Raw genomic sequence first — 25972 nt, 5'->3', positions numbered from 1 at the left:
CAAATCTTTTCAGTACTCTCCATGGGGAAAAGGGGGAAGACACCACAATGGACCATTAGATTGTTGCAAATGGGGAATAAATCCTGAATGAGAAAAGGGGGATACCACATCTCACCCAATCAAGTCAGGATATATCCCTAGAGGTTGTCTTTCCCATGTGATCCTCCCTCATGCAGCCACCCTCAGGGTCAGGATCAGGTAGCGGCTGCCATCCTATGGCCACATGGGAGGACGCCACTGCTGGGAAAACAGGATGAGTCCATCGGATTCATCACACTCACTCACTCACAACCACATTGGTACCACCCTCTCAGTCCCAGCATCTTACCTTCAATCTCTTGAAGCACTCCAACAGTCTCCTCCAACTACTCCTCCACCTGCTACACCCTCCTCATTGGTCTCTTGGCCCACCTACTACTCTTCTCACTGTACACCTTTCACTTTCAACTGAATCTGCTGACTTTCAATAACCGTCACCTTCCTTCCTAGGAGTGCCCTATGGCTCCCATGGTTTCTTGGATCAGTGGCTCCCCAAACCAATCTCTTTCTGAGCTATACCTATGAGGCCAGAACTGCCTCTGGAAGTCTTCAAAAAGCCCTCTATGCAACACACTTTTCAGTCTCCGTTTTCCTCCAGTCAGCCATGCGGTCAGATGTTCCTCTGTCCTTATTGAGTTCTCTTTTGAAACAGAGTGTTGTGAGTGTCCCTGGGTCTCTCCTGTTCCCATGAAGTCCCTTATCAGTGCCAGTTTTTCTGATGCTGCCCCATTGCTCCCCTGTAGCCTGTATAGGGTTGCTGGGGTGGGTATTTGGTCTTGCATTCAGTTTCTGAAGGGGGAAGCTCAGTCCATTTGCATTTGGGTAATAAGTTAATTCCTCCTACTCCCGGTCAGGTCTTGCCCATTGGCCCAGTTTCATTGTGGTACTTGCAGTCCCAGTTTTCCTTTACTTTGTATTGAATCCCAGAATAATTTCTTAGTCTGGTGCATGCTGGTCATCATGTTCCCTGAACAGAAAAAGAGACCTGTCCATGACAGAGGGTTATAGGCAATGGGTCAGAGAAAAGGGTGCCAATTGACACATATGGCTCCTACCATATCTGAAAGCCGAGGACAGGGAACCCCCCCAAATCCCTTGGTCCCTTAACATGGTCATATCAAAGGCCCTGACAGAGTACAGAAATCTAAGAACAATATTTGCATTACTTATGCCATGTTACGACAGCATGCTGAGTGATTAAGGACATTAATGTGAAAAAGAGGCATGATAATCCACCATCCATTTCAAAAGAGGCACAATTGAATGCAGAGCATAAGTATACTATATCATCTATTCAAAAATCGACATTTGTTGACTCAACTACTGATGCAAGAGAGGAAAAGATATGGTGCATAGATTTGGAGTTGCTCTGATGGAGAGGAAAGGTAAAACTGAGGGAGATAAAGGAAGAGGTGGGCAGTGATAAAAGCTTGTGCGGGTAACACCAGTGACAATTCTGATGTGAAAAGGGACAAATAGTTATAAGTAGTAGAGTTTGCATGGACATACGAGGAGAACATCAATGACTGGTATGTTGGGAGAATTGCTGATCTTGTTGCTAAGCAATGTACATAGATCAGTTATCTGCATGTACACAAATTAAGGTCATCTGATGGAGCAAAGAGGCCCACATTCCATAATATATATTCAAGCACCAGCTTGGCATGTTGATATTGTAGGAAATATTAAGCTAACATGCCAGGACAAATTCCATCCCTAACCTCTCACAGATCCAGAGACACGCAACTTTAGTCTGTTTAGTAGCAATGGAAACCCATCTTCTAGTAGCTCTGGGAAGGCACAATGGGATGACCTGATCTTTACATAAACGGTTTAGGTGAGAAAATGTACTGGCATCCACGTGCAGAGGAGATGCAGCATCCAGTAACATCCAGTAGTATTTACAGTGCCTGCATTGGCACACCAGCTTCCTCAAGTTATTTCATGGTGACCTTTGGGGTTTTCCAATTGGTGATTATGATATTTATGTCATTGGATGCTGTGGGGTGGTTTGGGTGGACCACCGCAACACAAACCTCTGTGGACACAATGAACCCTTTTAAAGGTAGTTGAAGGTCCAATATTCAGAGAGTCAGTGTGGGCTCTGCTCTGCCAGAGGACGTTTGCCTCGACCCGCAGCACCACTAGGTTACAGGGTGCTTATGCTCCACTACTTGCCTCCACACAGCCAGACGGTCCCTCCATGGATTGCCAACCATTGGTCCTCACTTCAGTTCTTAGCCTACTACACTTTGGCTCTCAGGGGTCAAGCCCTCAGTCACTGCTCTAAACCTGTGAGACAGTCCGGAGGATCCTCGCCCCCATCAGGGCCTCTCTCCCACAACCAGGCCCTGTCTACCCATTTGCCTGGAGTCTGACCTTGGACCTCCTTTTTACTTCCCGCCAAGCTGCAACTCCACACTTGCAAGCACTTTACGGTGCTCCCGGCTCTAGAGTGACCTGACTCTCATGGCCCTAGAAGAAGGCTTCCATCTTCCTAGCCGAAACATCTGCAGCACCTTTGCCCACATCTCCCTGGGCCGACAACTATGTCTGCACCTATATTTCTAACATGACATTTTGACATAGATCAAACACGAGGTCATATTCCAGCCGGGCACAGGAGACCCTTAATCTAAGTCTCCAATTCACTAAATCAGTTACTACTCTGTGTTCATTTAATTTGTTCTCATGACACTCTGATTACCTCACGAGTTGTTTTTTGCATGTGTGTTCATTTAATTTGTTCTTATGATGCTCTGATCACCTTATGAGTTGGTTTTCGCATATTGTAGTGCATTCATTATGCCTTGAAATTAACAGGCTGCTGTTTCTTACATTGTAAAACTTTGTACTGCATTGATTGTTTTCTTTAAAAAAAGTAAAAAAAGTTAGCATATCAGCCAAATAATAAAAAAGTGTATAACTACATTTAGAATATCTATGTGTTTTCACAAGTAGCTTGCGTAAGGGATAAAATGCTGAATGTCCCACTTAGACGTGTTTTCACAAGGGTTTAAACGAAGGTTGCATTTAAATTACTTTGCAAACTTTTAAATTCTATAGGGTAGGACTACTCCCTAGTTACAGAGGGTCCAATATTCAACATCTTGCTTCTAGATATATTTGCAGTATTTTGAATGGTGGGAGAAGACAAAGCATGTGCTGCACCAAACTTGTTATTTTAAGAGAACCAACATTTATCAATGGTTTGGCTATACCTAGCCACAAGTGGGTCCATAACATTTGTATGCGTATTAAGTATGTAGTTTGTGTTAGTGATGCTACTTAAAAAAAAAATAGAACTATTCAGCCATCACTGCCAAACCCTTCCCCATTCCTTTCCATCTATATCTAAACTACATTTTTTTCCCCACTGCCCCTCACATTTAAATCTACCTGGGGCTAGTGTTATGCCATTGAGAGCATCTGATAGATGACCAGTTCCCAGACCTAGGGAGCCATGTGCTACTTGCGAAGAAGGAAATGTCAAAAACGCGCTTTCATTGCCTCGGAAATTGCCGTCCTCAATTCGACGTATATACATGTATAAACATGTATCCTTCGTGGGCCAAGAACACTAATCCATTCCTCTATTAAATACTTGAACATTTGTTTTGCACAAAATCGACACTTTAAAATCGCTTTAGGGCGGGCAGTCTGCCCCCTTTGTCCCATGTTATATGAAGACGTTAATCGACAAATGTATTATCTTTTTTATTTCACTGGGGAATAGGTGGGAGTTTGTGAATAGGAACACTTTGAGTGGAAGTAAATCGGAAGCCACCCTCCCAAACCCTAGCCACAGAGGTGGGCACAGCTCTTAAACCTGACCTAAAACAAAGCCATTTGGTATTCAGTGAGCACAGGAAACCATGCCCCCAAGCCTAGGGAAGTCAGCAAGAGTGCTCCGTTTGATGCATGGCGGGGCTCAGGTAGCATGACTAGAGTGTGTAAGACTTTGGGGGTGTGAAATAATGGTAATACGTTGTAATCTGCCCTAACATGTTAGGTGCATTGGTGATCATTTCTAGCTGGTGGCAGTGACCGACTGCAAAATGATATCTGCATTCAAGATGACATGCTAAGAAAGAGTGGGTGTGACATGATTCCTACATATTTGGAATATGAGTTAGTCCAGGAAATGCCACCGTATGAGAACTTGGAAAGGTTGGATCGTTTGTTTAATGGATGAAGTTCAGTTTTCTCCCAATTAGCTTTATAACCCGAAATTGATGTATATTCATGTATGAGTGCCATCAATGCAGGAAGTGATTCTGTGGGGTCTGTGATATACATCAGGGTATGCTCGCGTACGTTGGCACCTTATATGGGTTGTTCCATCTACATACCCCTAATGTCCTGGCTACTGCCAATGCGCATAAGTTGTGGCTGCAGCAGAAGACTGAACAATATCTGGACAAGAGTGTACAGACGCATTCAATGATAAGTCAGGGTTTTCTTTATGTGCCTTGATTATCTATAGATCTCTTTGTTGATGTTTCGTTTTAAATAAACACCGACCCAGAGGTTAAATGGTAGAATCCTAAAAAAAATATAAAATACTACATCAGAAATGACAAGTTAAGCTTTGACTGAAAAACAATACAAAGGCTGATAAATTACTTCAGAAAGCAGTTATATGACCCAGTAAAGTAAACGTCATACATCTGCAGCCGATTTGCCTGACACAATTGAAGTTAATGGGCCCTGTAAACCTCGGCTTCAGAGCTTCTTTCAATAGCTTGCACTTATAAAGAAATAATATTAAAGGCACATGAAATAAAGTGCGGAGGCGAGGTGAGTGTGCAAGGAGCTTTATTCTACGGCCCCCGGAGACGAGGGCTGCCAGTTGGGAAATGGGCTATAACGTTCCGTGGTGGAACATGGGGAAAAGAGCATTCTCATTCCAGGTGGAATGAAGAGATGCTAACATTATAACATCTCCTTACCTAAGGGAAAAAAGGGAACGGAAAGGGGGAGGGGAGAACAAGGAGAGTGGGGTGGGAAGGTTGGCCAAAAGAATTTAACCAGGTAGGCATTGGTGGTCAGTAGTAGATGAAATCGTAGCTGAAGTTCCAGATGATCTTGCGATTCCTTTTCGACAGACTCTTGGCCAGTCTTTCCTCATAGGGGTGACAAGGTTTGTAGTTTCTTGTGTGTCTGGGGTGGTATGTCTCTTCAGAAGAAAGTTCATTTCTTGATCTTACGCCATCATGTGAGTCTGTAGATGTGCTGGGTCTGCATGTGTCGTAGGTTGTTCTCTTCACGTTCTCTCTTGACCAAGCGTCATTGAAATAGTTTTCGGAAGTGCTGGGTCTGCAGGTGTCATTGGTTATTTTCAGGAGGTCATCGTGTGACCATCTCTTTCCATCATCCAATGTGACGGATTTGTCGTGACAATGTGTGACTTTTTGTGGAGATCTGAATTTAGATTAACCCTTGAGTATTTTCTTGGGTTCTCTAACGCATACCCATACCCTTCCTGAAGGAGCATCTGTTTTGCTCTGTTCTTCTGGTTGTAGTATGTTTTGTACTTATTTTGCTTCTCCTTTATAGTTTTGTGGATTTGTTCCATGTCCACTTTTGGTTCCATGTTCATTCTTGCCTCACCGGTGTCTAAGAAGATCCATGCTGGTCTCAGTTGATCAGTTGCGGTTCTGCCCCGCATTAAGGTGAAAGGCTCCGAGTTAGTGGTGGAGTGTGGCGTTGTTCTATATGCGTACAAGGCTTCCTTGAGGGTTTCTCTCCAAGGCATAGCGTTGGCAGTGGCTAGTTGAATGACACTTTTTATCAGTCTGTTCATTCTTTCCACCAAGCCGTTGGACATTGGGTGGTAAAGTGACATAGTGATGTGGTTGATGGATTTTTTATCGAGGAATTCTTTAAATTCCAACGAGGTGAACTGGGACCCGTTGTCTGAGACTATGTCTCTGGGGTCACCTTCCATGTTAAATATTTCAGTTAGGAAGTCAATTACCTTCTTTGTAGTTGCGCTGGTTTCCACCACACCCCATTCAGTCCATTTGGAGGTGTAATCAACGATTACGATGATGAATATTTTTGCTTCCTCCAGATTTTCGAAGGGGCCCATAATGTCTATTGCCAGCTTTGACCATACATGTTTGGGTGTTTCTACAGGCTGAAGTGGTGTTTTCCTTAAGATTTTCGATTTGTCACTGGAAGCGCAGGCACTGCAGTTTTTTACTGTCTCTTCTGCCTCTTTCCACATATTGGGCCACCAGTAGTTGTTCCTCATTCTGTTCTTTGTCAAACTTCTTCCCAGATGTCCTTCGTGGGCTAGGTCAAGTAGTTTCTTTCTGAGTGCCACGGCTGGAATTACTCTACTTCCCCTGAAGATGTGGTTTTCGTTCATGGATATCTCATCTTTAAATGGTGTGAGGTTCGCCAAATTTTGTCCAACACCGATCCAATCGTTCATCCCAGCTCTTCTAATTTCTTGTTGTTCTGTGTCGGCTTTGGTGATGCGTGTCCATTCATCGGAGGGAATGGCAGGATTTATGGTGGCTACAATGTCCTCGTCTTGATCTTCGTTTTCAACGTCTTGTTTGTTTTCAATGGTGGTTAGTCTGGAAAGACAATCTGCTACTTGATTCTGTGGACCAGGATTGTAGTAAACTTGGAGATTGTATTGGATGATGTCCAGAAACCAGCGTCTTATTCTCGGTGAAATAAGGTGTGGTGATTTTGATTGCAGGATGTTGACTAGAGGTTTGTGATCAGTCTTTAGGAGGATGGGCAGGCCCCAAATCAGATTTCTGAAGTGTTGTAAGACCCACTTGACAGCAAAAGCCTCTCTCTCGATGGTGGAATAGTTCAATACAGCAACTCTTAGTACTTTGGAAGCGAACGCGATGGTCACAATGTTGCCATTCTGTTGCTGCTCTAGTACTCCACCAAGGGCGATCTTGCTGGCATCTACTGACACTATTGTTTTGGTTTTATAATCAAACATGTTCAGGGCTGGAGCACGGTTGATGTCGGACTTGAGGTTCTCAAAGTCGTTCTAACATTCTGTGGACCATTCAAACCTGTTGGATTTCTTCATGAGATTCCTCATGTTCTCTGTCCTGTTGGCATAGTTACTCATGAATTTGGAGTAGTACTCCGTCATTCCTAAAAAACTTTTGAACTGGTCTTTGTTGGTGGGTTCAGCTAAACTCAATATTGTGTCCAGGAGTTTTTTCTTGGGACGGATGCCCCTGGCGTCAATGGAATGACCAAGATAGGAAACTTGACTGCACTTTATGTTGCATTTCTCCAGCTTGAGGGTGAGTCCACTTCTTTGGATTATTCGTAATACGCCCATTAACTTGGCATCGTGTTCCTCTTCAGCTTTGGCTGATATAAGAATATCGTCCTGGAAGCATTGTACTCCATCGAGGCCTCCGAAAAGAAGCGACATGAGTCTCTGGAAGACTGCTGCGGCAGAAGCGAGCCCGAATGGCATTCTATTGAACATGTATGCTCCCAAAGGTGTGACAAAGGAGGTGAGGGCTTTAGAGCTGCCATCTAGAGCAATCTGGTGGTATGCTGAGGAGAGGTCCAAGGTGCTAAAGAAACTTGCCGGTTCCATGGTCGAGAGAAGTTCGGATATGTTAGGAAGTGGGTGTCTGTCGACCCATATGTTCTTGTTTAAGTCCCTCAGGTCAACACACATCCGTATGGAATTGTCGGGTTTCTTTACCAGGACAATGGGGGCCGGCCATTCGGAACTTTCTATGGGTTGTATGATGTTCTCATTGCATAGACGTGTGAGTTCGTCTTTAAGCGCTGCTTTGGTTCCAAAGGGAACTCCACGTACTCAATGGACTACAGGGACAGCACCTCTTTTCAATATGATTCTGTGTTGGAAACCTTTAAGTAGTCCGATTTTATTGCAGAACACTTTGGGAATTGCTCAGCCAAGTTGGATTTGATGTCAGTATTGTTCTTTAACACACTCAGTACAAGGATATCTTCCCCGGGATGGATTCTCACTTGGAGAGCTGCTTGCTCTTCCCATCCTACTACAGAGGACCCGTTCTTGGCTACAAACAACTTGCAGTATGTTTGCCTGTCATGAAACTTGAGCTTGATCCATGTGTACCCAATGATGTCAATTGGGGTCTTTCCGTACCCCGTGGCTCTCACCAGAGAGTTTCGTAGATTATGGACTTTGCCAGAGAGTACTTTCACAAAGGTTTCAAGGTCTACCATGGTATAGGGGGATCCTGTGTCCACCATTACCTTCAAAGGTATGTCGTTGACGTACATTTTGACCCATGGACCACTTGATTCTTGGAAGGAAGTGACCATGAGGATTTGCACTTGTGGGTGTGTCAGATTGACGGATAACATGTTGTCTGACATTTGATCATAGTCCACTGTCTTCACGGACCCGTGTCTGTTGACAGGTCGTCTGCTGCCGTTGCCGGATCTACCTGGTCTTCCTCGGTTGTTTCGGCAGACTTTGGCAAAATGGCCCAACTGGCCACATTTGTAGCATTCAACATTATTAGCCGGGCACATTTTCCCAGCATCGTGGCGTTTATACCACCCGCACTTCTGGCAGCGCGTGGGGTTTTGGTTGTCACAGGCTGATGTTCTCTCTCTTCTGGAATATCCTCTAGTGTTTTGGGGTACACTTCTCACAGTCGCTTCTAACGTACCATCTTGATCATAGTCAGAGCTGCCTTCCACATATTTTACTTCAACACCTTTTTTAAGGGCCAGTCTCTCTTTCATGCAATGATCCCCAAATTCCATACTCCTGACTATTTCAGTGGCCTGGTCCAACGAGGGATTCTTTGCCTCCCACAGTTTTTGCTGTATGCTGGGATCAGTAATATTGAGCACAAGCTGGTCTCTTAAGTACTCATCACCAACGCCCGTTAATTCACAAGTGGACATCCTCAGACCCTCGCTTCCTAAGCAGTTCAGGAGGGTTGCTTCTTTGAGGTCGTCATTAAATTTACTCCCACCTATGGCCCTGAGATATATCTGGAAGCTGTCAAGCCATTGCTCCCAAGGGCAGGTTGGTGTTCCAGGGCAGGGAAGAAACTTGGTGGGATGTGGCACGTTCTGCATGACTGGCTGGTGAGGATGGTGAAGGCTTTGTGGGTTGAGCTGCGTTGCAGTGGTGGGCTATGGCACTGTGAGTGTTCTCAGTGGCGTGCTTAGTTGCTGTGAATGACAGACTGATGATGTGTGGCAGTCTGGTGCACTGTCAGCTCATTCAGTAGTGTTAATCGTGTTAAATATGTCACAGTTTTTTTTTTTTTTTTTTTAAATATGAAGTACTATCAACCCATTAGTTCCTTGATGCACAGTCAATCCAGAGGTTCTGGAGATTATGCAGTGCTAAATCGTCTCTCAGTCTATCAAATCTGATATTTCTTTCCTTTCCGGGATGAACAGCTGGTGATTCGTTGTGTCGAGCACAGCTGGAGCTCCGTGGCATCGTCGCTGTGGCAACAAGGTTGGGCCTGCCCAAAATGGCCGCACGCACGGCACGCAGAGAGATCCTTTCCTCTGACTGCCGTTGGTCAGCGAGTCAAAGGATGCGCGCTCGCGCAATACGATCGTTGTAGACGATAAAGTTTATGCCCCAAATATGAAAAATTGGTACCTCTCATGTTCTCTGTGGCCAAGTTGCTGCCGGCGGCCTGGCCCCTTACCCTTCAGGGTGGAAGCATCTGGGAGGCCGCGGTGATGGAGAACCGCCGGGGGGGCGCTGAGGATGCCGCCATGGATACCGCCAGGAACGTGGAGGAGGAGCTCCGGGGGCCGGGTGTCGCTCACTGGGGAACTGGGGGAGATGAGCCTCATCGCCAAATGAAATAAAGTGCGGAGGCGAGGTGAGTGAGCAAGGAGCTTTATTCTACGGCCCCCGGAGACTAGGGCTGCCAGTTGGGAAATGGGCTATAACGTTCCGTGGTGGAACATGGGGAAAAGAGCATTCTCATTCCAGGTGGAATGAAGAGATACTTAACATTACAACAGCACTGTGGTATTACAGTGTTACATTCTACATTCCAACACCCTGCAGTTGAACGTGGAACATAGACTGAAGAGCAACGAGAGATGTATTTGAAGAGTGAAGCTGGCGACGTTGGATGTTTAATAAATGAGTTAAACCACTCACGGTTATCAGAGAGTCATTACTTAACCAAACAACATAATTTGGCCACAAGCTCATACGGGGAGGGACCCAAGCGCGGAAAGCACAAGAACAGTCCGAAACTCAAGATGATGTCCCTGGAAGAAGGTGGATATCACATGAGCCAGGAAGCACCAAGGATTGCATTGAAGTGAGCTGCTAAGCAGTGATGCAGGCCCTAGCATGGTAGCAGAGGCATGAGCGGCAAACAGGTGTGCAACAGTTTAGGTTTTACTCTCATGCACAGATGGAAGGAGAGAAATTGCAGAATATGTTTTCTCCTTGAAATCTCTATCAATGAAATGCAGATTTGACAATGGCATCACCACAGAAGAGTTAATAAGAGACCAAATAATAATACACACAAAAACTCAGTTATTCAAGAAAGATTGTGGAAGTGCAGTAACCAGTCATTACAGGAAACAATCGCAATAGCGAAAAAAATACAACATACTCAACTGTTTTCGAAAGAGATAAGGGAAAAGAAAAAAGATGCAACCCAAGAGAAGGGGAAACACACAAATATGAGATTATTACTCAGTAACTAAATGGGGCGAGGAAAGAGCACGAGAATTGGTGTGTTGTGAGGGAAAAGGAACTTAAGAAAGGCGAACAACCAAAGGAAGTAGATAGAGAGAGAAAGGAACAATATTTCCAGAGAAAAGGACCAGAAGAAATTGGACATAATAGATGTTATAGGTCCGGGAGAATAGGACATTATTCTCCTGCATTGAACCAGATGTATACACACTGCAACAGACGTGGGCATTTTGCTGTATTGCGTTGGTACAAAAAGACAGTATCAGCATTTCAAGCTGCACTGGAAGAGTCAGAGGAAGAACGGGTAGTACATTGTTAAGGTTCAGGAGACGTGGCAATGACCTATAGAAATGCCTGTGCTGTGAGATAATGATAGTATTTTGGACAACAGTTGCTCACCATACACCATCATAACAAGGAAAACATGGGAGGAACTACAGGACAAAGGCATGAAAATAAATCTAAACAAACCAGATATAAGAAACCCAGGAAGGTTTGAAGAATCGGTTATACAAATAGAAGGTTGTTTCAACTCCACATTTGAATTGATGGACAGAATATCAGGGATAAATGTACATGTTTTAGGATGGACAGTTCAAGTAAGCTTTAAAGATCAGGTTAGATCAGTGATTGTCTGATCCTGTGTTAAGCACGAACGCAAACAAAGGAAATCAGAGAGGAAATGTCTCCAATGAATGTGAAGGGGGAATGGAAAGTTGAAAGGGTTTCAGCACAGAATTGCTTTGAAACCAGGAACAATACCAATCACACATAAGCATAGACACATACCAATTGCTTTAAGGGAACAAGTAGAAGGAGAATTAACAAGACTGAAAAATGAAGGAGCTATTGAAAGTATTGAATCAGCAGAATGGATTTGCCCCATTGTTGTGGCAAAGAAAAAGAGTGGGAAGATACGCACATACAATGTCTTGCGCGACCTGAATAAGAACATAAGAGTAGACAAGTTTCTGCTTCCTATAATCATGGAAATGCTAAAATTCATCCAAGGCGCTGACACGTTCACAACGTTCGTCCACATATCATCAGATCACGGATGATTTCAGAGACCTTACTGCATTTCTTACACCTATAGGGTGTTCCAGTACTTCAGGGTGCCATTTAGACCGTATCAGGTAATAATGTCACCATGAAAAAAGTTGTCAGGTTGGTGACTTAAAAAAAATAAAAATGCATTCATGAGGCACTCTCCAGGCTATCAAACACTTTCCCCAAATATTGTAGCACTTGAGGTAATAATATATAAACATACCCCCCCTAGAATATTTGGGGAAAGAATTTTGGAAGCCAGGAAAATGTCGCCAGAACCTGACGACTTTTTCACAGCGACATTATTATATGGATCCATTTGGACTTGGGTCTGCTATGGCAGTATTCCAAAGGATAACAAGGACAGTGTTGAAGGGTTTAAAAGGAACTGTGGTGTATCAAGACGACATTGTAGTGCATTGCAAAGGAAGGGAGGAACATGATGAGAGGTTCAAAATGGTCTTGGACAGATTACAAGAAAAATGCTTGAGAATAGCAAATGAAAATACAGGAAGACCCAAGTGGAGTATCTTGGTCATGTAGTTAGTGGGCAAGGCTACAGGCCTAAGGGTGATGTAATTAAAGCCATAAGAGAAGCACCTAATCCGAGTAACAAGAATGAGTTGAGATTTTTTTTTATGTTTAGCAGAATATTATAACAAGTTGCTAAAGATGTTTGCGAGCATAAAAGGCACATTAGGAAACTGATGAAAAAGGGAGCATTGTTCGTGTGGTCTTCAGGATGTGAAGGTGATATGGAAATCATTAAGGATGGTGTGTGTGTAAAGTGCCTAATTTGGAAGGTTTTGTTCTTGGTCAACATACTTGGGTTATGCTAGATGCCAGTAGACAAGTAGGGGCCGTATTATCACAGCAGACAGAGGGAGAAGAGAGGATTATCGGTTATTTCTCCAGGTGACTAACTGAGACTGAGATGAAATATTCTCTTATAGAAAAATAAATGTTGGCATGTGTGTGGCATGTACACCACTATAGGATGTATGTGTGTGGTAATCACTTTGCAATTAACAGTGATCACAAACCATTGGTGGAACTATTGACAGTTAAGGGAATCTAGCTGACTATGCCCTGGTTAGCGACACTATCATTAAGGATGCAGGATTACGATTCTGAAGTGAGATATGTTCCAGGGACAAATAAGGTAGCTAATTTCTTGTTGAGTTGCAGATAGTACAGGAAGTCCAGGATGAAGAGGAAGGACAAGATGAAGTAGTGGCCTTGATTGTAGGGGCCATAAATAAAGACAAACCAGAGGATGAGATAGATGAGGATAAAACTATGACAGAAGTAATGGAATGTGTTTGCAAAGGTTGGCCATCTAAACAATATGTCAGGGAAGTTTGTGTGTCATTTGGGGAGGTGAAGGTAACACTATCTGTAGCAAATGGAATTCCCTTAAGGGGAATGAAACTAGTATCGTAAGAGGTTTTGAGATGATGGTACTTTCTCATCATAGTCATCCTGGGATAACAGGGACTAAGCAAAAAGTTTGAAAAAAGGTATTTGGTGGCCTTGTATGGATGCTAGCGTTGAGTGGAAAGCAAGGGATTGATAGAAGTAGAGTCAGTAATTTGGGTGTGAAACCCATTGCGACACCCAGTGGGGCATGGAAACAAATTGGGATTAATGTGTTGGGGGCTGTATCACACACTGAGGCATGAGTTAAGATCTATGTTGGTCCTGGAGAAGAGATAAAGTTCATAGAACAAGTGAGCAGGAGAGAAGGATACCCAGGCGTTGTCATAAGTGATAATGAAGGGCATTTCAACGGGAAGCAGAAAAGTGCTTATGCTAAGGAAGTTGGAATTAAATAGAAATACACAGCCTTGTATCATCCTCAGTCCAAAGGTTTAGTGACAAGGTGTAACTGTGTGCTGGTGAAAACGACTTAGCAAGCGGTTAGGAATGGAAATGATGTTAAGGTGTTAAGGTGATAGTTGCAGGAAGGGTATGGACTATAAGGATGCATGTTAACAGTGTTACCAGTATGTGGCCTTTCAAGTTGATGAGGGGCAGGGAGCCCAATTCAAAATGTATTCCTATTTAGATAAATGAGATGCGTGGTGGTGGAGAAGCAAGTAATGAAAAAGTAAGAGAGTGAATACTGAAAAGTCAAGCCAACTATGCGGGGAGGAAAGGTAACAAGGAAGTAAATATTAAGCAGTTTGAATGGGGAGATTGGGTGAGGTTTAGGAAAGGGCGAGAGGTTCAAAAAGGCTTGTTCAAATTCTCAGATTCTATAGTGTGGGATGTGTATGAGAATGCAGTGAGGGTGACAGATGGTTCAATATAGAATTTTGATAGGGTGAGTAAGTGGCAACATAACAGAGCAACTAGATGCAAACAACAAATGGTGCAGCCAAACAATCATTCCGTTGTCATGTGGGACAGAGTGATGGGGAGAGATAACCAGGTAGACAATGACCTATGGAATGCTCGGCGCAATGCTGTGAAGAGTTTCTGAGGAATAGAGTTGATGGAGAAAGTACACAAGGATGTTTGAGAAAAATAGTTGCTAATCCACCAGTGTTGTTCAAGGATTATACTACGAGTTAATTGGCACTTTAGGTTCATGTGCATGAACTAATGAGGTTGAAGGTTTATTGTATGCAGTAGCTTAGTAGCAGCACCAAAGGACCAATGGCAGATGCAACCCATATCCTGTTTTGAAATGTGCCACCAATGCCGGCACATCATGTGTGAGTATAGGGTGGTACCATGGCCAAAGCATTGGCATATATGTGTCTATTTGAAAATGGCATCCTCCCCTTTTCACCCACGTAGATTTAGTGTTACAACTAATCTTAATGTTTTTTTAGGTTTCATTTTTTAATAATTTTTAATTTTAGCCAAAAACTCAAAATGTAATGAAGGCTTGAACAATGACAGTTGTTTGATGTTATTATTTGTATCCTTTTTTTCTTACTAAGTGTTCTGGCCTTGTAGGAATTTTTTTTTCACTTTACAATTACACATATTGGTACATATAGTATCACATTATACAAATCTTGCCAATGCTTTTCTTAATGAAGGTCTACGGTTGTGCCGCCACCGAGATCGACAGAGTCCAGGGCATTCTGATTCAATGGCCCACATTTTCATTTTGCAAGAATACACTTTGTGTTTGCAACCTGTTCATTGCCCGCAATACTCACCTGCCACACGGTACCTTCTGCCTTGTAGACTTTTACTATGGCAATGATGGGAATCCAGATGATGCAAAAAATTATCATAAGCCACCCAAGTGCTATACCCCAGTGAGGGTATTGAATACCATTATATGTGGGTGCAGTAAATGATACCAATGACCAGACGAAGATGACCTGCCAAGGGAAACAGGCATTTGTAGGTTAACACACATGATGTTTTTGCTCATACTCATCAGCAGGCTGATGCAACATTTTCAATAATCATATGTATGATTTTAGAGAATCATTTACATTTCCCTTATATCTTACATGACAACATATTCAGAGCTATTTACAATTTGAGAAATTATGTCTGATTATGACTATTTAGTCGATCAAAACGCATGCAGATGAAAGTTCTGGCAAATCTATCTGAAGTCCAAAACTAGATTCATGACTCTTATATCTAATTGCAATTCCAAAGATTTCTGCATTACCTTTTCCTTATAATCCCTAACCTATTTTAACACAATTGCAATTGATTTGTTTTCCATCTATTCAGGCATATTCACTTTGTGGCACCCCACCCACTTTCCTGCTCCCCACCCTTCCCCATATCAGGTATCAGTGGTTTCTTGCATTTGGGCACCATACATTTAAACTCTAATTTGCTTACAAAAGAGCACCCTTATCTAAACATGCCATCCTGATAATTGCTGATATGTGCATACAAACGCCTCAAGTCCCTGAAAGAACATGTAATTTGTTCTGCGGAAATATTGTTTTACCATACTACCTAACACCGAAAATTGCTCTTTCGTTTAATTCAACTGTGATTGGTGATTTTTTTGTTTCTTTAGATTATACACTGGTGTGTAGCTGGTCTCCGCCCACTACTGCCACAAACTGAGTTTGTATAGTACTCCTGATTGTCTTCATTATGTAATTAAGGTATTGATTGATTATTCCCTAGTTTCTCTTTAATTTTAGATTTGTATTGGTAATTCCCCACTCTTTTTTCTTTCCCTACGCGTTTCCATCCTTCTAGTAGGGCCTATTAGCTGTACTCTATCATTCTGCCCGTGTTTGTAATCTGAATTAATTAGGGCTGGTGTAGCCTGGAGCTTGAAATGTCACAAATGAGTCCCTAATAGTTGGGCTTCATGGCGGTTAGGAATGACAGCTACCCCCACTGCACTTGTGGACTAAATCCAGATTAGCTGACTGGCATTGTGTTCCTAATGACTATGAACATCCCTAATGGTTGTTTCACTGTAACCCTGTAACTAGAGGGGAGAATCAAATCCTCCTGATTTCATAATCTAAAATAGCTTTAATAAGGTATTGACCTATTTGAAATGGTAGTTGATATTTTCCAGGAGTTTCAAATCTGGGCATATTCAGACTCTCAGTCCGTCAAGCAGTTGTCCGATTAGTGATCTGTTGAGTTATTAGTTCCATCTAGATGCTGTTCTCTGAGGTCTTTTGCAGGTTTGGAATGGTCAGCTACTTTGCTTTTACCCCAGGGTCCAGTCAAAAGTGGCCCTGTTAGGGTTACATCTTCTCTTGGGGTAATCGTTCAACATTATTGGCTTATCAACTGAAACATTTTGAGAATCCCTGTTTAGGATAGTGTAACATATCAAACATCAGTTCATATATCATATCCATGCCCAGGATCTTTTTTCATCCAGTTTGATCCTGGTTGGTTTGCACTGCTAGTTCTGCATTAACCATCATATTGAGTTTGTATTTGATAATTGCCAGGATTGGTAGGTGTTCTGGATCACTGGCCTGCTAATGGCTCTCTGTGATCACCTGGGTCTGGTCAGAATCCAAGAGAAATTGGTTGCCTTCAGACTCTGTTCTTACATTTATCTCCTCACTGATTGAGTCATTTGGTGTTGATTTGTTCTCAAGCAGCCTTTAGTTCACAGGTTACTATAACACCGTTTGTTCCCCTGCATCTCTAGGTTGGTCTAAGCTTCCTAATGGGTCAGTGGTGCTTGCCCGTAGCTCTAAGGGTTTCCTTGGAAATCTAAGACCTACTTTCTCATTGGGACTGTAGGTTTTCTGAGCTCTTTGATATTTCCAGGGTTCTCTTGTAGGCTGCTCTGCCTCCTCTGAACTCCAGGTTCATGTTTCCTCTTCACGCCATAAGGTGCCCAGCTGCAAATAACACCCATCAGTCTAAAGTAACGTCTCATTTCATCTTGCTCCTATTTCAACCACTGGCCTCCTGCTCATGTGAACCCCCACTTTGCCAGGCTGAACATCACCTTTGTAGTTTGTGTGAACCCTGGAGCTTAAAGTGTGCTGATTATTGATTGCAAAGCTTTTTATTTCAAATGTTAAAAAGGTTATGTTTCTGTAGTGGGATTTTACAGTTAAACATGCTCTGGGCAACATTATGAACCTTTAAATATAACAACAAACTTCTGCAATAGTCAAGTACGTACATGGCTCTTAATACTTACTGCCAGAAGCACGGGGGATATGACGAACCAGCATGCTCTCCACCACAGCCAGAAGAGCCAATGCTTCTTCCCAATCATCATCTCTATGTCCTCAATGAATCTGTTTGTTCCTGTCAACAGCAAACGCACAGCAAACAGATGATGGCAATGTGTATATCGTGTTTACACTTTAACATTTCAATGGACTATCTGAATGTATCATACTTCTTGTAAAGCAATAGGATAAGTCAATTTAAAATAAACGCAATTAAATCAATTGAAGTGAAGGCAGGGTGCACGTGTGTTTAACCATGTGTCTTGCTTATAGCATGTAGGGGATTCTGAAACTTACATTATGGATGAGATTTAAGTGACTACTTCGAAATGTTTCTTTTTGTTTTAGGTCATTGTAACTCACAGGATCTCAATTTTGTAAATACTGAATCACATAATATGTTATGAATCCCTGGTAGGAAAGGTCAGACATTGGATGTATTTCCTTTTAATAAAGTTGGAAATGTTCTCAAGCTCCTGTATCAGTTTGTGAATATGCCTATCATATTGTTACTTATATAATTTGAAAGAAAGAGGAGGTTTTCTTGTAATGGCATCTGTCGTAATCTAGGTGAAACTAAAAGGGATGACCTCTAATAGGGTGGGGTTTGTAGTGCATCATCTTGAGATCAAGTGTCTGCTAGGACATGCTTCATTTCTTTCATCCTATTCTGTGATAGGCGAGGCTACTGTGATGAAGTCCCCTGCCTGACCTAACTGGTGGATGGTGGAGTGGTTAAGGAGACTGGGTGCTGCAACATGCAAGGTCATGTTAGACTCTGGGACACTGAGTGGAGGATCCCCTGGCTACTCCCACCATGCCCCATGGAGTCAGGGACTTGCCTATTGCTGCCTTAGAATTGCCTGCCTCTTTAATGGAATCAGCTATGAATGATAATCCCAGAGAGTCAACAGTCAGTGCAGGCGTGGCTTCCCTTGCATGGGTGCAGCAAAAAAATCTGAATCCTCAGGGTGAAGAAGCAGGACCTGATCTTAGACAGAAAACTCCAAATGTTAGTCAGTAATCTCACAAGGTCTCAACACACATATACCCATGCTTGCTAAGGGAGTCCTCCCTAAGGATGGGGCCAGAGTGTAGCAAGCATGGTGTGCACTGCCCATGGGGAGAGATTAACCATCCTCAAGTCTCACATCAAAACGAAAAACCATCATCCGGGGCAGGGCTTGTCAGCCAATCTCCATACCAGCTGCACATGGAGACACACCTTAGTCCCCTTAGAAAAAAGCAAGGCTGCAAGTTGGGGCTAAGGCCTAATAAAAGCAGACACCTGTTGCAGGAAGCTTTGGGTGTCCAGAAAAGGAGCTCATTTGGAGACGGCTTGTGAAGAGTGCAAATTAAACTCACACAAGAGGCCTGATAGGAGACCCTGCTGGGCGGGTTAAAGAAAGACCTTGGAGACTGGACTGGGGTAAAGTGGAGATAGGAAGCTAGTGTAGAGTCCCAGTGACCTAAGGGTAAAGAAACATACAGGTCTTGGAAGAAAAAATATGCCAAAGACAGGGGAGAGAGTGACCGAGAAATCTAGGGAGAGAGAAACGCTTGAGGGTGGGGAAAAGGAGCGAGTGCGAGAGAGAAAGAAACAGAGAGCATGAGAGAGAGAGAGAAAGAAAGAGAGGTAGAGAGAGAGAAAGAGAGATGAAAACAGAGAGACAGTTTGGGAAGGCTGGGAAAAGGAATACCCATTTCAAAGCTAGATTCGGTTACATAGGTGATGAGGAAGAGGTTGTAAGAGAAGTTAAGAAGAAGGTTGTGAGAAAAATGATGGAGAAGGGGGAAATAATCCAGCCCTTCACGGAGAGTGCCCAAAACACAGGTGCTTAAAGACAAGGTGAATTATGAATTAATTAATATTTTTTAGCACTCTGAATACTGGAGGCCAGTCTCTAGGTGTGGGTTTGGGATTCAAGCCTGTGTTGCTCTGTGTTGCCTTGCTTTCAGGACAAATGTGTTTCCTGTGGGCTATCTTCCCAGCCTGGAAATGGATATGGCGATTAGAGTGTAGAGGTGATGCAAAGAAGTACCTGGAGTAGGAGAGAGGAAGAGGTGGAAAGAAGAGCAGGAGGTGGTGGAGTAGTCTTGGAGAAGATGCAAGGGGGGGTCTGGGGAAGTAGAGGAAAGGGCTTGAGGAAAAGCATTGAGGAGGTGCAGGAGAAGCACAAGATTACAGAAAGAGAGAAGGAAGGAACAAGAGACTATTCCTCAGGTACAGGCTTGTGCAAGAACGTTGAGGAGCAGACTTTGGGTTGGGACCCTGTAGAATCAGAACTTCAAGTGAGGGAGGTGGTGAGAGGCATTGAGAGGCACCTGTAAAAACATCACCATGGCTCTCTGTCTACTTATGCCTCCGGGCTTTACTTTAAGGCAAGTGTTAGCATTGACTCCCTACCATTCACTACCTGAACAGGAATGTCACCAAGGACATGACTAGACACTGTGACTTTGCTAAGGGCTGAAAAGCAAGCTTGAGTGAGACATTTGTTCTTGGAACTCCATATACTTGATTTGGGACACTGAGCACAATCCCTTGTATTTGGTTTTGTTTGCTGATGGCACCGTGAAGGATCAAAACTGACTAAAACTGAAAAGACTTTGTATTCTCAGAGACCCTTATGGTTACTTTATGGTCATTTTAGTGCACAACCCTCCTTACCACATTCTCCTTGTTTGTTTTCACATTCTTCACCCCTTAAAATAGTTTTGCCCTCATAACCATAAGACCTGTTTAGGAATATATCCCACAAGTGGCTAATGCCAGATTTTTCTATGCTTGTGTATGCTTTGTGTCTATACTCACTCACATGTTCAAATCTACCCAGCAATAGCGGATTCAAGCATTGTTTCTTTCAGAATTATGTTAAAAGGTAATTTTTCTAAGGTAACGAAGTTCAGTGAAATGCAAGAAGCGAGTACTGATAAAGTTAGTCGAGAGTATTGGATGGGATTTTTCTCATTGCTCCCATTCACCAAAGTTATCAATGTGGAAAGTGCCTGACTTCAAAGTCAAATGAGAGGTCCAATATATATGTAAGGATAAACACCATCTTGTACTGCATATATGTGCAGAATACTTTCCAGAGAATATGTATGTAATCTTCAATCAGATCAAAGTTAATGAGGGTGCAACCTATCTTGCCTTTTTCTTTTTAGGAATAAGGCAAATGATTATTTGAAAAACATAACAGTGTAAATGCATCTGCTCAATAACAAACCAGGGTCAAGAAAGGCAAATGTGAAAAGAAGGTAATTTTTCAGAAACCCAAGGTTTAAACAATATAAAAAGGTTAAGATATGTGTTAACATAATAATGAGGGTCAAGGAAAGTGCACATAGTGATGCACAGCTTGGCACTGAGCCCCTGGCAACTCTTTTAAAATCTGCCCATTCTACTTATTAATTGCACATACAATAATCATCTATTGACAACTCCTTAGACAAGAGGACATCCTGTATGTGAGATGTGGAAAATCATTTGACCTTTCCTCTGACTTGCCTGGTACAGAGTCCGGAGCATGCTGGGAAGAAACTCTCACCCCCAGATTTGCAGGGATCCAAGGCCAGGGCTGCAATATCTAAAATATTGTTTTAAAGTGTAAATCCTTCAGAATCTAACCTGCTTTAAAGGAACAGAATGCTACAAGGCCTGCTCAGATTCTGTAAATGGTCTGAGGTGGTTTCAAGAACCGTGCGAATGCACCAGGGCATCGCCCACACATGGGCCTCCACATTTAGGAAGTGAGTAAGAGAAGAGCATAAGGGGGAAGACACATATTCATTCTGCCCTCAGCCAATTTATGCATTTGAATGAAAGGCTCTGTGACCCTAGAAGGTAATGTTGGCACTGCTGTGGCTCATACACAAATGATCTTTAATGATCCTGAGCAGCTTAATGAGATTCCTTGATGATAAGGAAGTGTCCAAATCTTTTTAGAGTTTACCCTCTGTTTCACCACATAAGAATACTTTTTCAACACTGTGGTCAATGTCTTGATCACAGGTATTTATATAATGAAAAGAGTTTAATAGTACCCCAAATATCACTCATATATATTAATACATGCTGATTGTAGTAAGGGTTGTTGGATTGTTTGTGGTGCTAACTTTTGGGCACAGTTGACAAACACACACAGCAAGATGTAACATGAAGGTATTACGTACTGGTAAACTACAGAGTGAGATTATGGCAGTTGTTCATTGTCTTGTCCAGAGCACTCTTATGTGAGCAACATAAGACAAACATACAAATCAAAAACATATACAGCTACACAGATGTATGTTACATCCTTCCACATATACTTTACACAGTAACACATATGCACAACATATAAACGCAGTCACACAGAGCAAACCATAAACACACACAAATCATCATCCTTGTAAATATAATAGGCCACCCACACTCCCCCTCCATCACCAGCACACAGATGGACTCCCCACGCAGGCATATCTGCCTCCATTGAAATAAGTAGGGACTTGTCTTCTAGAACACATGGGGGCACAATGAATGCTAAGTCCCCTTGGTGTTTTTAGTTATGTTTTTTTCCAAGTACTGACATCAGTGCCAAATTACCAGCAATACCACAACTACAGCTCTTTGTCATGCCTGGCAGAGGTGTACTGTCAAACCAAGTTGGCATACCACCTATATGTGAGGCAAGGCAATGGAAGGTTGTGAGGGGCAAAGAATCGGCTTGGTGTTAATGGCTAGGAAAATAGGGTAAATGAGACACATTTACACATCTGGAAAGATAGCTCAGCATATGTAGTGACCGTTGCTGAGATCTGTGCCTAAACTGCAAGTCACTGCTCCTGATTGTGGGGTTGCCATTGCCCCTTTCTTTTTTTGATGAAGTTATGGTTACTTGTTTTTCGATTGTGTGCTTTGTAAGGGTACAGAAGGAGGAGACTGGCACACAGGTGGAATGGTTGTTGGCATAAACCTTTATTGTACCAGAAATAAAGAGAAAACCTACCTCTTCCTAACTCTAAGAGGGGATTCCCTACCTCAACTAAAAATACTAAGGATTTGGTTAGGATATCCGTGTAAATCAAGAGTCCACTGTCTTATGTCAAAAATGTACTTCTGTCCCATATACTTAAAACTAAACTAAAGAGGTAGTGGATCTTCTTTGGTCCAGAAGAAGGGAGCTATATACTGTTACTGTTACTCCCTTCCCCGGGTCTCAATCCCATTTCAATGCACAAAATAAGGGATAGCCCCGGGCTAATAGCATTACCACCACACGGTCCGGTGCTATTAGTGCTGGATCAAGGGTTGGGCGGATACGGGTATTCCCCATTTCCCATTTGGTCCATTGTACCCAATAGGTCATTTTTGGTGCATTTAGTGGGCACTAATAGTGCTGCACCAATTGCACCCGAAAATGGGCATTAAGTCGGTGCATTTACCCCCAGTTTAGAGCTGGGGGTAAATGCAGCCAGACTCGTGATTGGGTGGACCCTTAAATGTGGAGGTAGTAGCATTACAGCCGCATTTAAGTGATACTGCCCAACCCGTGACGAGGCCATGCCTCTCTTCTTCAGGTATCTTGCTCTCAGTGCTTTCCCCACACAGTGCCAGGGGGAATGAGTCCCTTCCCCCAGTCCGTCTTTGGTTTTGTTCTCACACACTCTTGGATTTTGCTTTCACAGTCCACAGGACAAGGGTTAGTGACTCCCTTCCCCTGGCCTTTTTCAGCTTTTCTTCCGAGTTCACAACACCAGGGGGAATGACTGCCTTCCCCTGGCCTTTCTCAGCTTTACTTTCACAGTTCACAACACCAGGGGGCGTGGCTCAATTCCCCTGGCCCTTCTTGGCTTTACGGTTACAATTCACAACACCAGGGGAAATTACTGCCTTCCCCTGGCTTTTCTTGGATTTAGTTTCACAGTTCACAACACCAGGTGGGTGGGTGACTCCATTCCCCTGGCCCTTTCTTGGCTTTACCTTTATGATTCACAACACCAGGGGGAATGACTCCCTTCCCCTGGCCTTTCTTGGCTTTAGTTTCACAGTTCACAACACCAGGGGGAATGACTCCCTTGCCCATGACTTTTCTCAGGCTTACTTCATAGTTCATAACACCGGGGGAAATGTTTCCCTTCCCTTGACCTTTTTTCTCAAGCTTACGTCACAGTACACAACACTAGGGGAAATGTTTCCCTTCCCCTGGTCTCTTTACAATATTGGCACAGTTCACAATACCAGGGGGAATGACTCCCCTCCCCAGGTCTCTTCCTCTTATTCTGATTAACTTCTCCGCAACAAATAATTGGCTTCCAGTCTTGGGGATGTGGGTCCCAAATGAGTAGGATTCGCTGCTGCTAGTGTGTCAGACCTGGTTCACTAACCTGCCACGTACTGCCACTATGAGGATGACAGATGTTTTTTCCTTCTTGTGGATGCGGGTCCGAGACCCATATTGATTCACTTATTACTTTCTCACAGTCTTTTTCTCTGGGCTATTTTCTCAGCCCTTCTGCCCAGGGTATCTCCACCCTTCTTATCTGGCCTCTCTTCCATCTCCACTGGCTGGACCATGTTGGTCCCTACCTTCAGGGAGCACTGCTGTGGGCTTTGGTTGGTGCTGGGACTCACCTTTGTTCCTGGCGTGCCTTACGCTTACTTTGCTCCAACTATGGTGGCTCTGCAGCTGCTGGTTCTTTCTGGGCTGCTCTACCAACGTGGACCATGCAGGCCCCTTCCTCCACCAGGTAAGTCAGCTGGTTTCCAGTAGGGAGAAGGGTCTTTCCAATTCTGACCCTCGAAAGACACTTCACCTTCTGGCCTTGCTTTCCAGTCTGCCTTGCTTCTCTCTGCCGCACCCCCAACTTGCCTGTGGCTCCTCCAGAGTGGGTTGGACTTCCTTTCCTGTTTTACCTCTTCTATTTTGAATGTGACTTCACCAATAGGAATTCAGGAAACAACAACAATGTTCCCTAGTGGTTCTGCATTGCCTCCTCACCTCAGTGCCTCTCCTATAGTCCTCCCTTGGATAGACTACTCTTCCTCATCCCAGTACTTGTACTATACTTCTCCCTTGTGTCGACTAGATTCTTCCTTGTTCCATAACTTATGATTTTGGTTACATGATATATGGGGTGACAAGGTAAGGGTGGGGAAGGTCAGGGGGTTTGGAGTGAAGTATACAGCGTTCTCCCTGGATAGTCGCCCCTCCTCCACAGAGGGAATACCTCTCCATAAGATCCTCTCGCTGAGTAGCACCCCCAAGGGGACTACCGGGTAGCAGCCTCACCTCCCTGCCCTCATGGGAAGGGGATCCCCCTGGAGGAGAAGTGACTACATCCAGGGATTCCCCATCTGCTGCAAACCTGTTTGTAGAATTTTTTGAAAAAAGTGTGATCTACAGCCCTACCAATCCATATCTTTGCCATCTTCATATTTGGAGGCGTTTTATAGACAACATCTTGTTAATATGGGATGGAGACACAGCCACATTTGAAGAGTTTAAACACTGGCTCAATGCACAGAACCAATTTCTAAAATTCATGGCAGCAACGAGCACAGTCGAAATTAATTTCCTCGACATCACAATTTGGGTAGACACTATTGACAACACACTGAAAGTTAAACCGGACCATAAAACAACCGACCGGAATTCCCTTCTGCAGTTTAACAGTTGCCACCCGAGTCATATCAGAGAAAACTTACCAGTGGGACAATTCTTGTGACTTAAGCGAAATAGTTCCAGTACGACAATATTTGAACAAGAAGCTGCAGTTTTGTGTTCAAAACTGAGAAAAAGAAGGTACCCAGAAACGATTGGAAAGAGAGCTCATAAACGAGCAAAGAACAACAATAGGGAAGGCCTTTTAGAATACCGTACAAAATCAAAAGACAATGATCAAATTGTGTTTGTGCTTTGGGGAGTTCCCAATCACCAGACCATTATGTGCATTCAAAAGAGGCCCACACATAAAGAATCTTGTTACCAGAAATGTTATTTCTTCTAAACGATCCCAAATGACTTTAACTGAGTCCTGGGGGATGTCCAAACCAACTGGGCACACACCCTGTGGGAGATGTTGTTGTTGTTCCAGCACTAAGCAAACAAAGGAAGTAGATTTGGGCCTAAAAAAACCCTGGCAACAGCGCCAGTTCACCAATTGCAATTCACACATGGTGGTGTACGTGATATGTTGCCCATGCCGGAAAATCTACATCGGAATGACTGAAGTAAAAATAAAAACAAGAATTACAGAACATAAAAGCTGTATAAGAAACAAGAACAAAACAGCTCCGCTTGTGGGCCATTTTTTGACCATGGACCATGCACCAGAATCCCTCACATGGAGCGTATTGACACAAATGGATCAGAAAGAAAATACGGCATCCAATAGGAAAAGACTATTTGATAAAGAGCAAAGATACATTTTTCTTTTGTAATTCTGTAGACTTGAACTTATCGATTGGAACACACTGTAGGCGGGTGTTAATAAAACCCTAGAATCTCAAAAAAATCTTTGTCGATATACGAGAATA

General features: G+C 43.3%; 1 protein-coding gene across 1 annotated transcript in view; it reads right to left on the bottom strand.

Annotated features, from left to right (window-relative positions):
- Positions 1-25972, bottom strand: part of LOC138481018 (sodium- and chloride-dependent neutral and basic amino acid transporter B(0+)-like) — a 401144-nt gene that overhangs the window by 10380 nt on the left and 364792 nt on the right. Inside the window, exons 12-13 of the mRNA XM_069612865.1 lie at positions 17418-17527; positions 14968-15135 (exon numbers count right to left, since the gene is read on the bottom strand). Of these exons, the coding sequence (XP_069468966.1) occupies positions 14968-15135; positions 17418-17527 (278 nt within the window). The remainder of the gene's footprint in view (positions 1-14967; positions 15136-17417; positions 17528-25972) is intronic.

This window comes from Ambystoma mexicanum, chromosome 5p (assembly GCF_040938575.1).
Source record: "Ambystoma mexicanum isolate Mex_15411 chromosome 5p, UKY_AmexF1_1, whole genome shotgun sequence".
Lineage (NCBI taxonomy): Eukaryota > Metazoa > Chordata > Amphibia > Caudata > Ambystomatidae > Ambystoma > Ambystoma mexicanum.
Note: the sequence above shows the minus strand (reverse complement) of the source record. Positions and strands in the feature narration are given on the sequence as shown.